The sequence below is a fragment of the Calypte anna genome, chromosome 17, assembly GCF_003957555.1.
Source record: "Calypte anna isolate BGI_N300 chromosome 17, bCalAnn1_v1.p, whole genome shotgun sequence".
NCBI classification, from domain to species: Eukaryota; Metazoa; Chordata; class Aves; order Apodiformes; family Trochilidae; genus Calypte; species Calypte anna.
In genome coordinates this window covers 6,668,724-6,681,334 of record NC_044262.1, presented here as the reverse complement: position 1 = coordinate 6,681,334, position 12,611 = coordinate 6,668,724, and the positions used below count along the sequence as shown (strand labels likewise).

The 12,611-nt window shown below is 40.1% G+C and overlaps 1 protein-coding gene across 3 annotated transcripts in view; it reads left to right on the top strand.

Moving 5' to 3' along the window:
- Window positions 1–11,460, top strand: part of SCAI (suppressor of cancer cell invasion) — a 33,951-nt gene extending 22,491 nt beyond the window's left edge. For all 3 annotated transcript variants that reach the window (XM_030461093.1, XM_030461091.1, XM_030461092.1), the window contains 8 exons: window positions 32–133; window positions 383–461; window positions 2,562–2,661; window positions 3,140–3,221; window positions 7,506–7,578; window positions 7,924–8,097; window positions 8,331–8,431; window positions 9,535–11,460. In XM_030461093.1, the coding sequence (XP_030316953.1) occupies window positions 32–133; window positions 383–461; window positions 2,562–2,661; window positions 3,140–3,221; window positions 7,506–7,578; window positions 7,924–8,097; window positions 8,331–8,431; window positions 9,535–9,684 (861 nt within the window). In that variant the 3' untranslated portion in view covers window positions 9,685–11,460. The remainder of the gene's footprint in view (window positions 1–31; window positions 134–382; window positions 462–2,561; window positions 2,662–3,139; window positions 3,222–7,505; window positions 7,579–7,923; window positions 8,098–8,330; window positions 8,432–9,534) is intronic.
- The last annotated feature ends 1,151 nt before the right edge of the window (window positions 11,461–12,611 follow it).

The following is a 12,611-nucleotide window of genomic DNA, read 5'->3' as shown; positions in this document are numbered from 1 at the left end:
TGGGGTTTTTGTGTTTTGTTTTTGTTAACAGGAGTCGACAGAGAAGCCAGCCAGGCGGGAAAACCCCCATAAATATCTACTTTATAAACCAACTTTTAGCCAGCTGTATACCTTTCTAGCAGCATCATTTAAGGTTTGTGAAATTGGTGAAGTTATTTGTACTAGCAAAGCATCCAGATATCCAAACATCTCATCAGTTTACATTTTTGTCTATTTGAAGGGGGATGTCAGGTGGGAAAGGGTATATACGCATCCAGAGAGAATGGAGTGAAGGGAATAGCATGATATTAAATGACAATGTATTTATGAAGGTGATGATTGAATGTTACAATAAACTTACACATTTCCTTCCTTGCTACTCTTCTCTTTATTTGAATTTCAGGAGCTGCCTGCAAACAGTGTACTGCTGATATACTTGTCTGCCACGGGCGTGTTTCCATCAGGTCGTTCGGATAGTGAAGGTACAATAAAGGAATGCTCCCTGTCATGAACAGGGCTTGAATTCTCTTATGTTCCACGACAAGTGACCAAGAAAGATGTCACAAAGCTCCTTTTAAAAGACAAGTCAATTTTATTCTCCTGCCTACTTAGTAAGATAGCCTTTCTTTTCCCCACAAACAGTAGTTAATTCCATGTGTTTCAATTAGTGTGCATTAACCTGAGACCTTTTCAAAGGATGGATCCAGTTTTTTGATGCATCTGAAGTATTAAAAGCTTCACCAATTTTGACCATCACATGGCTCAGTTGATGCATCAGTGCAAAGTTAATAAAAGGGCTAAATGTCATTTTGTGATTCTTTCCAATCTCCAGTACTCTGAGAAGATAGGGTCAGGAGATGGGTGTTAAAAGGGCTGAAGCGTCTGCAGGGACTTTCCTATTTGCACGTTTGTTAACCTGACAATTCAAGCCCTTCTCATGATTTTTGACAATTCCCCTCACCTCATCCTCCTGTTATTTGTAACCTAGCAGAATATTTGGATGCAGCTGCAATCTAAAAGATAAAAACTGGTTGGCTGAAGCAGACACAGTCAAAAGATCTGTTTATATAATTGAAGAAAAAACAAAAAAGAAAAAGTTTTTAACATCCTAATATTGTACATGCCTCATCTGTTTGAGACTTGCATTCCTTTATAAGATGCATGCCTTGTCCAAATGCATGTTTTGTAGAGCTTTCAAGATGTTAAAGGAAAAAAAATCCCTGTCAGCTTGGACTGTGGCAGTGATTTTTTTAAAAATGCTTTTAACATTATACTTTTTGCTGCAACTTGGTGATAGATTCTAACTAAGCTGTGTTCTTTAAAGCTGGCGTGATGTCCACTTCACTGCATGTTTTGTTTCAGCTTACCCTCTACCCAGCATCCAGGCTCTGTCATCTGAAGAGCTGCATGTCAGACTTCGGTTCTCATTAAGTGAATCCCATTACAGCTGCATTCTTTTAATAAGGTAGTGTAGTCTGCATAGACCAAAAAGTTCTACCTTATTAAAAAGGAGAGCAGCTGCAAGTTGCACTGTTTATTGCCCGTAAGCCATTTGTGTTTGTCAGCTCACATTTGTAACAGTGCTAAATTAATGTGTGTTCTGTTCCTGATTTTGTGTTCCCAAAGCTTCCCTTAAAATGGAAAGGTGTCATGTATCCAAACCTGAAAAAAATGTGTTTAGTGGCCAAATAGGAGTCAACCAACTCTGCAAATGTGTAACAGAATGAGGGGATCTCGAGACTTTATTTTACTAATGTTAGTGACGTTTCATACCCATGTCAATGATAGAAATACTTCCTCATATCTCTAGCACATTTTTTTTGGTGCAGGATTTGATATTTTTATAGTCATGACTTTGATCTTTGCTCTCCATCAGACAGTAAGGCAGGGAGCTCAGCTGTGTGAAACTGGCAGAATATTTCTTGAGCTTACCTTAGGAACACACGTCCAGGATGTGTGTGGTTGAAAGTTATGAATTCTATATTTGAAATTCAAAGAAGTAAACCTTTTGCAGTAGATGTGAAATCTAGTTAAAACAGTTTTTATTGTATTGGGTACTGAAAGAATATTCATTCTCTGAGCTCTCTTCTGCCCTTTGCAGTGTTATAACTGCAGAAAGTATATCTATTGTGAGTGGCTACACATTTTTATTGATTTAGCCTTAATTTTTATCAAAATCTGAATCTTGAATATGCTAGCTCATATAGGAGTTTTACAGAGATCTTTATTTTCCTGTAAGAAATGTGTAATGAGTTTTAATCTTTCTGCTATATGATGTAACAAGAGCCAATATTTGGATCTTTGGTATTATGTTTGTGGATAAATAGCAAATAAGTAAGTTAGAAGTTATGAAGTTGCATTTATTGCTTTTATATAATAGATGCTGAAACTACTAAAAATGCATAAAATTGAATATGTAGTTATTAAAGTTGCCATATTCTTCCATCCCATCCTTACAACTGCAGTAGTCCAGACTTGGTTTTCTGGGATTTGTGGCTGCTTCCTTCCTTTTGTATAATCATTAAACTCCTCACAGAGGTAAGTTGCCTCAGCTAATTGAGCTTTCTTTTTGCCATGTGTAGGTCCATATGATTTTGGTGGTGTTCTGACAAACAGTAACAGGGACATCATCAATGGGGATGCTATCCATAAGCGAAACCAGTCTTACAAGGAGATGCACTGGTAAGTTCCATGAGTGTGACAACTGGAAAGTCAGAAGAATTTGTCTTAAACAGAGAAAAATGCCTCAAAGCCTCTTGAATTCAAAGTTCTCAGTGCAGGACATCATAATGAAGCATGGCTTGGAGTTGAACAAGTGGAAATTAATATGCAAAGCTAAATGATGGTTTAAACACTCTAAAGGTATTACTGTGACCTCCCATAAATTCTTGATTGCTGGAAAACTTCAAATTAATGGTGGATGACTTCTCAAGAAGATAATGAGGTCTTGTGGGAAAGAACTAGTAAGAAGTCCAATAGTCCATATTACAGAGAATACCAAATTAGTGTTGCAGTTACTTGCTGAGGATGAATCCAAGGACTGGGGCATGGGGAATCTGTTTGCTGTTTATTTGGACATGGGTAGCTCTGTGCCTGAGAAATGTATGCACAGCTCTGCCACACTTCTAGTGCTCTGTGAAGTGTCCCTTTCTCTTTGCAGTCTTCACCCTGGAGATCTCTACCCTTTCACCAGAAAGCCCCTGTTTATCATTGTGGACTCTTCAAACAGTGTCGCCTATAAGGTAAGGCTCTTGAAGGCAGCTACTGGTATTTTAGGATACAGTGTCAACCCCTAGTTAGCTTACACTTTTAACAGGCTATTTTTTTAAACAGTTTATATTCAGTCTTTCTTTTCTTTTGAGGTTGTGCATGCTAGTCAGGATCTGATCCTATGAATAGGAACAAGAAGGAGAAGCACATGAACAGCCGCTCATTGGAAAGTAATAAATCCTCCTGGAGGGAAAAACTGTTCAAGATTTCCAAGGTCTCTGGTGGAAGGTTTATTTTTGTTATATACCAAAGACAAATCTTGGTGTGTGTGCATGGGGGAGGGAGATAACTAATCTGCCTTTTTTTTTTCCAGTCATCCAACACTCAGTTGCTTTTAAGCAACAGAAAGGAGTCAAAGCATTGAGCCTGATCTTGTAAAACACAGGGTGTCTGTGTCTAAAGTGTCTGAAAAGTATCTGATCCAAGGAAATAGCAGCCTGTGTTACTGTTGAGTGGTATTTGTTTGGACAAGGAGCCTCCTTCCTAGGGTGCTATGGACTTACCAGTAGAATTACTCCATGCCAAATCACCTTTGGGAATCTGCACTTTGGGTAATACAGAAGCAGGCACTTTCAGTCTCAGTTGCATCTGGATCACATTACAACGTTTATTACATTCATGAATGGGATATTAAGAATGTGCTATATCTGGGGAAAGTGCCACTTCCTTATGTCTTCCTTTTTATAGCTCCATTATGTGCAGGGAGAAAAGTGAATGTTCACAGCTGCATTTCAGAGGAGGGATAGGGCCGTCTAGTGGCCAGATGAACTTGTTCCTTGTTCAGTACCCACACTCTGTGTCGTTTATTTAAAGGCGTTTGCAGTCAGCAGTGTGACTCAAAATAGTTCTGTGTTGAGCCAGGGCACTTTTACCTGACAGTCTTTTGGTCATCTGGCCTCTGTAGGGTTTTGGGTTGTTGTGCTGTAATGCTTTTAACTTCACACATACTGCTTTTAACTTCAACACACTACATTTCAGTGGAATCTGCTTTTTATTGAATTCCCTCCCTCATTTAAAGGGGCAGTGAGAGTTATTTACTTGTCTTTCTGAGAAAATGAGAATTTGATAGGGAGTTATTTGACTCTGCTCTTTCCTAATGTTTATTCCAATGTAACAGTCAGGGGTGTTTGGTTTTGTTTCAGAGAAAAAAAATGTAACTTGGGTTTGGATTTTTTGTTTGTTTGTTTGCTTTGGGTTTTTTACCCCCTTCCTCTCTAGCAGAATTGCACAAAGATGTCAAGTGGGACAGCTCTGTAAGAGAGAATAAGGGATTCCTGGTGATCCTTAATTCAAATACAGCTCTGGACATAGCAGGGCTCTTTGGACTGCCCAGAGCAAAGTCTTTTTTTGAGGTGATAGATTCCCACATTTGGATTTTGTGTGCCCACAAAATCTAAAGGAAATTTGATTATAAAATTTAGGTGTAGTAAAAAAAAGTGAACCACAATGTAAACACTTGATAGTTATTCTTACAAGAGCATTTGAGAACTCACATTCACCTTTTCAGTTCCTTGTGAAGCAGACTGAACCAAGGCAGGTAGAGGTGTGTGGGGGCTTAGCTGTTTTATTTTCAACTGGAGGTAGGTGGCAGAGCTCTCCATCTCAGTATTTTGTAGATCCCTGTCTGTCATTGTTCCATGGGTGCTGACGTGCTTGGTTCCTTGTCACCAGATTACAGGGACAGAGCTGTCCTGTGACTGTCCTCTGGGTGTGTTAGTGAGATGCTCTGTAGACTCAAGCACTGGCACAAACAAAGAGGTTCTGTGCAGTTGGGTGAGAAGTTGCAGTCAGTGGACTGACTTCTTCACACCCGGCTGCCCTGATCCTTTCTGATAGGACAGCAGCTATCCTGACATTTAAAAGTCACTGCTGGCAATGCTGGCAGCAACAGCAACTGCTCACACATCACTTTCTGCAGCCCATTCCTGCTCTCCTGTGTGCATTCTCATCCACTCCCTCTCTCTGGAGGGCTTAAATGGTGATGACTGAAAGTAAGTCCTGCCAGGAAGCAACTTGCCAGTTTGTCAAATCAGCAGCACTTGAACAGCTTCCTCCCCTGTATATTTAGCTGAAAGTGGAAGATAACTGCAAATCAAGCATATCTACTCAAAGCCATGAATTTTTTTAACACTTCCATTTAAATATAGATGGCTGTGTTCTTGAAGATTAGTGTTGTATATGTGGATGAAATAGTACTTTAAAATCAGTATCTTGTAGCTTTGGTTGTCTAAGATGATGGTCAAATGCAAAGGCTTAATAAAAATCCAAAACTCTGGACAGTAAGGATGCAAGGCCTTCATTGGTGAGGTGGTATCAACACTCAGCTTAGTAAAGCCTGCACATGATAGAGGTGACAAGGAGTCCTATTTGGAAAGAGATGTACATGAGATTCATTTGAAAAAGCACCAATGTGGCTGTTGGAAAACTGAAAAAAAAAATTAAAAAAAACCCCAAAACCAAACATGTTGAAACAAACATATTCTAATCTTTTTGAGGTTATCCATGCACTAAAAAGTGGGACATTACTTATCCAGAGCTGCTACCAGTATCCAGACTGCAGGGCAGGTTTTTCTGGAGCACGTCCACTCCAAGCCATGGCTGTAACATGCTCCTGTTCCTTTGTTGTGTGGTTGCCTATAGAGCTTTTCTGTGGCAATCAGAAGCAGAGGTGGTTGGTGAGGGAATCCTGGTGTTTGATAGGACTGTGGTAGGCAGCTATGTGGGCAAGAGCTGAGGCAGCCTTATCCTCCCCAAGCTGTGTTTAGATGTGTAGTGACTGGCATGAGCAGCACCTTCTATGTTAAACCATGTAGCTTCTCCCCTTGCAGGACTTACTAGCTATGTTGACTTAACCTCTGCTGGGACAGAGTCCAGAATGATCCCTGATACTGTCAGTGAGTAAATACCTTTCCTGGGATGTTTGAGTGACCCTTGGTTTTGCTTTGTAGCCAGAGGCAGCGTTTCACGTTGTCGTTTTCACTGGTGCTGTGTTCAAGTCTGCTCTGGCCTCTGAGTGGTGCAAGATAGAGTTCAACATGTACTAAGCACATGTTACATGAGGATGTGTAACCTGCTGGTTTGTGTGCAGTTCACCCTGGCAATGTCCAGGTGACTCCTCCTGAAGCTGTCTCATCATAGTACAGAAGAAGAAGAAGAGAATTTAGGACTAGTCAGCACTCTGTCAGATATAGGAAATGGTTTATTTTGATTAGACTAGATTACTGTCTTTAGTACTTAGCAGACTTAGATTATATTAATTCAGTGAAGCCAATTTAATTGAAATATAATTTCTGGAAGGGAAAGTTCCATTTGAATTAAGCAGAACCTAGAAGGAATTGAAAAATGACCTTTTAGATGATTCTACACAATGGTGATATATACCTTCCATTCATAACCTGCTGATTTTAAGAATATAGTCTACAGAAATGTGTGTTGCACTCATGTGCTTTGGCTGCATGGTTTGGGTGTGTTCTCTGACTGGATGGAGGTTTGATGATTTACATTTTCTATGGCTTTGCAAGTCTTCAGTTTTAAGAAAGCTGCTTTGGTGAGACATATGACAGGTAATAACATTGTGTATATGAGGTGTTTTTCTTCTTGGTGATAATTATTCCCAATCAGTATACCTACCAGGTAGATACACAGTAGGACTGTTACCAGGTAAATGTTGGTGAAACTGTACAAAGGCACTGATTGAGGTTTCTGGAGTAATTCTAGTGCAACAGGACACTGAGGCAATACTTAAGGTGCTGGTGGAAGGTTTCTGAAATGAGTATTGTAAATGAGGGTTCAGTGCAGCAGATGTCAAGGTTATGACATAGTTACTTGAAAGGAAATTTTAAAAAAAATTTTCTCCACTGGGCTCTTTGATTTAATCAAAAATAATTTCTCTTGCTAGAAAGAAAAAGGGAAATTAAATCAATTTGGATAGTTGAGTTGGTATTGAGGATAGATCTGTTTTGACTTGAAAGCCAGTGGCTTTCCTTTTGATTGCAGAACACGCTTTTTTTTTCAAGTAACATATTACTACTGAAAGCCATATGTCCATTAGAGTCTGCTGTCAGCAGCAGTGAAACGAGTCCTTCTGTGCCATGATGTATGAGCAAGTCAACTTGTCAGCCTTACTGCCAATGCTGATCTGTGTGACAGGCTTTAGTGTGTTGTCATTAATAGTCTTTGTTTGTACCCTTAACCTGCTGAATATCCAAAAGCATGGAAAGTGACCATCCATACTTCAAAATTCTTATCTGTTACAGAATTTCACAAACTTATTTGGACAACCATTGGTGTGCTTGCTGTCTCCAACAGCATATCCAAAAGCATTACAAGGTATGTGTAGTACTGTTTCCTAACAAGTTGTAGTTGCATCGTGGATCTGTCCCAAACCAATATAACTGTATTCAAGTTATGTGCTCAAAATGAAGATACAGGTCTGCCCAATTCATTAGAAAATCTGATTTCTCTTGGTATTCACACATGTCTCAATTAAGCCTTCATTGCTAGTCATTGCATCATCTTCAGAACAGATCTGCACCAGACAAGATGTAACCAGCACAGAGTAATTTCTCTGTCACAGAATGTAGTGGGTGGCAACTCCATTCTGTGCAGGGGCAGCTTTTCTGTTTCATGTGCCAAAAGTATCTCTCCGTCTATTGATTTATTTTTCTTTTCTAGATCAGTCTCAGCGGGGTAGCCTCTTCACACTCTTTCTGAACAATCCTTTAATGGCATTCCTATTTGTCTCTGGATTATCAAGCATGCGCAGAGGACTGTGGGAGAAGTGTCAAGATTACCTTAGAAAAATCAACAGAGACATTGCCCAGCTGCTGACCCACTCCCGGTCCATAGGTAGGTGTCTAGGGATGCACACCTCAGCCTCAGCCTGGTCCTCACACAGATGCTGCTTTCTCTTGCTCAGCCTTTCCAAGGGACAAAATATTGCATTGGGGAACACATAAGTATTCCTAATGGTTTCCCCCAGGTCTCCTTTTTTAAATCTTTTGTTTTATTTTGTTAAGGTTTGGGGTTTTTTTTTCTCTTTGAAGCCTTAACAAACTGAATTTTCTTTTCCTTCTCTACAGATCAGTCCTTTCTTCAGTTTTTTGGGGATGAATTTCTTCGCTTGCTCCTAACAAGATTTATCTTCTGTTCAGCTACTATGAGGATGCACAAAATTTTCCGGGTATGCAGGGTTACCTATCCCTTTGTGAGAGACTGTCCTGTGCATGCAGAACTGCCCTGCTTCTGGATGGAAGAGTTTTGGGCTAAGCATATCACTGTGACTTCAGAAAAATAACTGATGCTCATGGGATAATACCTACAGCTTGTATGGCATCCTTGTATCTCTCCAAAGGCATGAAGCCTTTGACTTTCTGAAGCCTTATTCCTCTACATAAGTAGCAGACACACTCTCAATTAATTTATATCACCCTGAAGAGCCTTGTCTGCTAGAAAAATTCCTCTGATTTCAGGGTTATTATCGCTACACAACTAAAAAGATATAGAACAAGAATATAGGGAACTGGGGAGGAGAGGAACCTTGTTTCTTGAGTGTATTTAGTGTGAATGGATTATGAAAGGTCTTTGAAGTGTGGAAGTAAACAGGAGGATGGTATTTTACCCCCCTGTTTGTTAATGCTGTGCCAACAGTGGTCTGCTTCTGGACCTGCACCGCTTTATAGATGTGAGTGTTGGCACATAAACTGCCTGCTCCATTGTAAACATGGCAGAAGAGAAAAGGAAATCAAAGCACAGGAAAGTACAGTGTTCATCTGATCTAACTGCAGACTTCCAGGAGCTTTCCAAGCCTAAGTTACCTGCCTCAGCTTCTTTGGTGTCAGGGAAAAGAAGCAGATCTTATGTCAGTGGGGATAGATTTGCCCCCAGTGTCTTAAAGAATTATTTTGGGGTGAGATGAATCTCCCATGGAGATGCTTACATGTCTATAATTTCAAGAAGTGAACACCAGCCTAGTAGGTAAGTACATGTGAAGTAATTTTGTCCTTTTTTGGTGGTGTTTGGGGTTTTTTTGTTTTTTTTCTTTTTTGCAAGGCTTCTGTGAACACATTATGAACCACCTTAGATGAGTGGGCATTTGTATTGCCAGTATGAACATCTCTGAGTCAATGGAAAGAGAAAACTGAAAATGCTAGAATATTTCTCTCTCTGTGGCATGCTAAACAGGTTATGTTAGCTCTTAGGTGAAGCTGGCTTTTTGCAGTCTTCTTTGTAAAGGGTGTAAAAATAAATGTATGTCTGATTCTCTTTGTTTTCACTGTCATCTAGCAGGAGACTCGAAATTACCCAGAATCTTATCCTCAGCTGCCAAGAGATGAAACGGTGGAGAACCCTCACCTCCAAAAGCACATTTTGGAGCTGGCTTCCATACTGGATGTTAGGAATGTTTTCCTGGAAAACACCCTCGATGACTATTAAAAGAAACTGTTTTACTGCAAAGGGGATTCCCTGGCCACAGATTTTGAATGGTGCAGTTTTATAATGTGAAAATCATAAAAGGAAGTACTTGATTTTATTTTTAAATTTAGGACCATTATTTTAAAAAGTAATTACAAAACAGCTGTTGGTTTAGCTGTTCCATTCTGTATGGGGTCAATTTTATAAGCAGAAGTTTTCACGTCTTTTAAATGTTAAACTAAAGAAACACTAGAGATTTATTTCTGGTCTTGTGGCTATCAGCCACATTTCCAGCAGCTGATCCTAAGCATAGAAATATTATTGGTTACCTTTAGCCCACATTTGTGGAAATCCTTTATTTTTATACAATTAAAAAAAAATTGGAAAAAATCCAATAGAAAATCAATATTTTATCCCCCAAAGAGTATGGATTTGAAATGGCAAAGATGAAACCACACAGTGCAAACCAGCAATAGCAATAAAGCAGAGACCTTCATAGCAAATATATTTTTTCAGTGTTGGGCAAGTAAGTAGATAAAAAATGTGAACAGTTCAGTTGCTTTTGGAGCAGTGGGTTTGAAGTGAGGTTATAAAGATACTTAATGCTCCCTATCAATTTGACACAGCAATTTTATATAAAAACTTTTTACTGCTGGCCAAAGACACAGTTCCCATTCTGCCTGACTGGGGAGGTGGTGAGCAGATTAACAAATTACAAAGCTAAGAAAGCTACCCCCCCATCTCACTGTAAAATCAGTCATCTTGCCATTTGTACTGCTGCCACAATTTTCCAGAAGGAGGGGGAATTCTTCATTTTGAGGTACTAAATAGAAGTTCTTACATTTCCAGCAGGTGCTATCCATCCTTTCTGTGTGGTTGGAACGTGTGGCTCTCATGGTGTTACCAGTCCCTCACAGGAGCTTAAAGAATGTCCCATACAGTGCTAAATACAAGTCCTTCCTATCACTTATTTATCTGACCTTCTGTGCTGGATCTCTGTACCCTAGGAGAGAAGAGGTGCCACTCTGGCAGGTCAAGGCAGATGCTGCCATAAAGCCCTGTTAATGTTTTTGCATGCCCACCAGTGCATCTCAGTCCTGTCTTTGAACCAGTAAAACAGAGGGGCAGTAATGGTGTGTGGCAGCCCATAATGCTCAGCCTGGGCATGTGAGGGAGTGCAGTGGCCTTTGGAAAGGTTGGAAACCTGGATAAGGTTGTTCTGACTGCTGGGAACTGTGCTTGCTGACTCACTTGAACTGTGCTGCCATCCCTGCAGAGCTAGGGGATCTTTGGCACTTCCTATCAGTGAAGGTGTGAGCAAGAGAAGGAAACAAAGATATTTTAATCTATTAAATGAAAAAAATCCATTCTCACTGTTCATAGGCTGCTAGAAAAGAAGTGAAAGGACAAGCTAGGGAGAGCACGGTACAGAACATCAGGAATTGCTGGAGGTAGCTGGGAGGTTGGCATGAAGGTTCTTCATAGCTGGGCTGAAGCTTATGCCATGCATTCTTTAATTTTCCAAGTGTAAAAATTTCTGTGAATGCTAGTGTTTGTTTTAAGCAGTCTTGAAGCTGGTTTATTGAGCCCCCACCACTTGGTGCTGCTCTTCTTTGGACTGTGGCAGGACTTTGTTACCTGGGATGTGGAGTTTATTTTAATGAGTGTGTGTTTGTGTGCATGTGTATTCTAGGCGTTTGTGTGTATATGTCAATATGCATACATCTACTGGCTGGTGTAAATTGTAAATATGTATATATGTACAGGTACTTGTATATGTATTAAAAAGAATGAAACAGTACAATGTCTATATACAAAATTTATATATACACACATACGCCATTTTGGGTGTGATCCACAGGTGTTGCAGATCATTTGTAGTTGTAGTAAAGGTTATGGCTCTTCTGACATTGTAACTTGCTAATTCCAAGGACTTACACTTGGACCTTGAAGGAATTCACAACTGATTTTTAGGTACAGGAGGCCTTAGGTAGCCAGGACTCCTGTACGTGTTACAGTGTAAGATTCATGTATTAACTGTGAAGCTGATGATCTGCCTTTCCTTTTGGTGGGAGGTCCTCAGTTATTAAAACATGGGACTGTTTGTAGAAGCTAAAAATACTGAAAGCCTTCAGTGCATCAGGCAGTGGGATGGGTTATCTGTTGCCCTGCCTGCTGTTCCTCCACCAGCAGTGTTCTACTTGCATGAGAGTGGAATTTAGCTTTCCCCAGCTCACTGCCTTCCAACCAACTGCTTTTGTTTTGCTTGAGCTTTTGCTTTGATGAAGCTATTCTCGTTTTGGTTCCATGTATCTGGAGAAGAGTGTGCTATTTCTAAGCATAGTAATGATGATGATTCTGTGGGTGTGGGCTGGTGAATCTCTGTGGGATGTTGCTTGTTAACTGACTGGGAAAGCCTTAGTGGTCCCAGTTTTCATTTTAGCTGGGATGGAGTGAGGAGTCTGTACTTTGTGATCTGAGAGGCTTCTAACTCACTCTGCAACCCTAAGACGAGTTAGTTTGCTTGTTGCCAAGGATTAGATAATCAGAGGAGAAAGCACCTTCTTCAAAACAAAACAACCTGAGAAGCTAGAATGTAGGAGAATGTAAGGCTTTGAAAGTTAGTTCAGCAGCTGAACTTACCAGGAATGATTGTCCCAGGTAAAAAATAATTCCTGGGGTCCTTCATTCTCTTCTGAACCAAAGATCAGAAGGCAAGAAGTTATGCTGCTGGCAGGGGTAGTCAGAGATCAAGATTTCACACCTGTTGTGTTGGTAGGAGTACAGAATTGTACTTTGTAAGCAACTGGTACCCTCTTGTCTGCTCAAGCTGTAGACAGGATGAGTATCTGGTCTTAGATTTTGAGCCAGCCCCCCTCCCTTTCCACCCAAAGCAACTGCTTTCAAGATGAAAATATTTATATTTATCCCTCTCAGTAAAAGCTTGT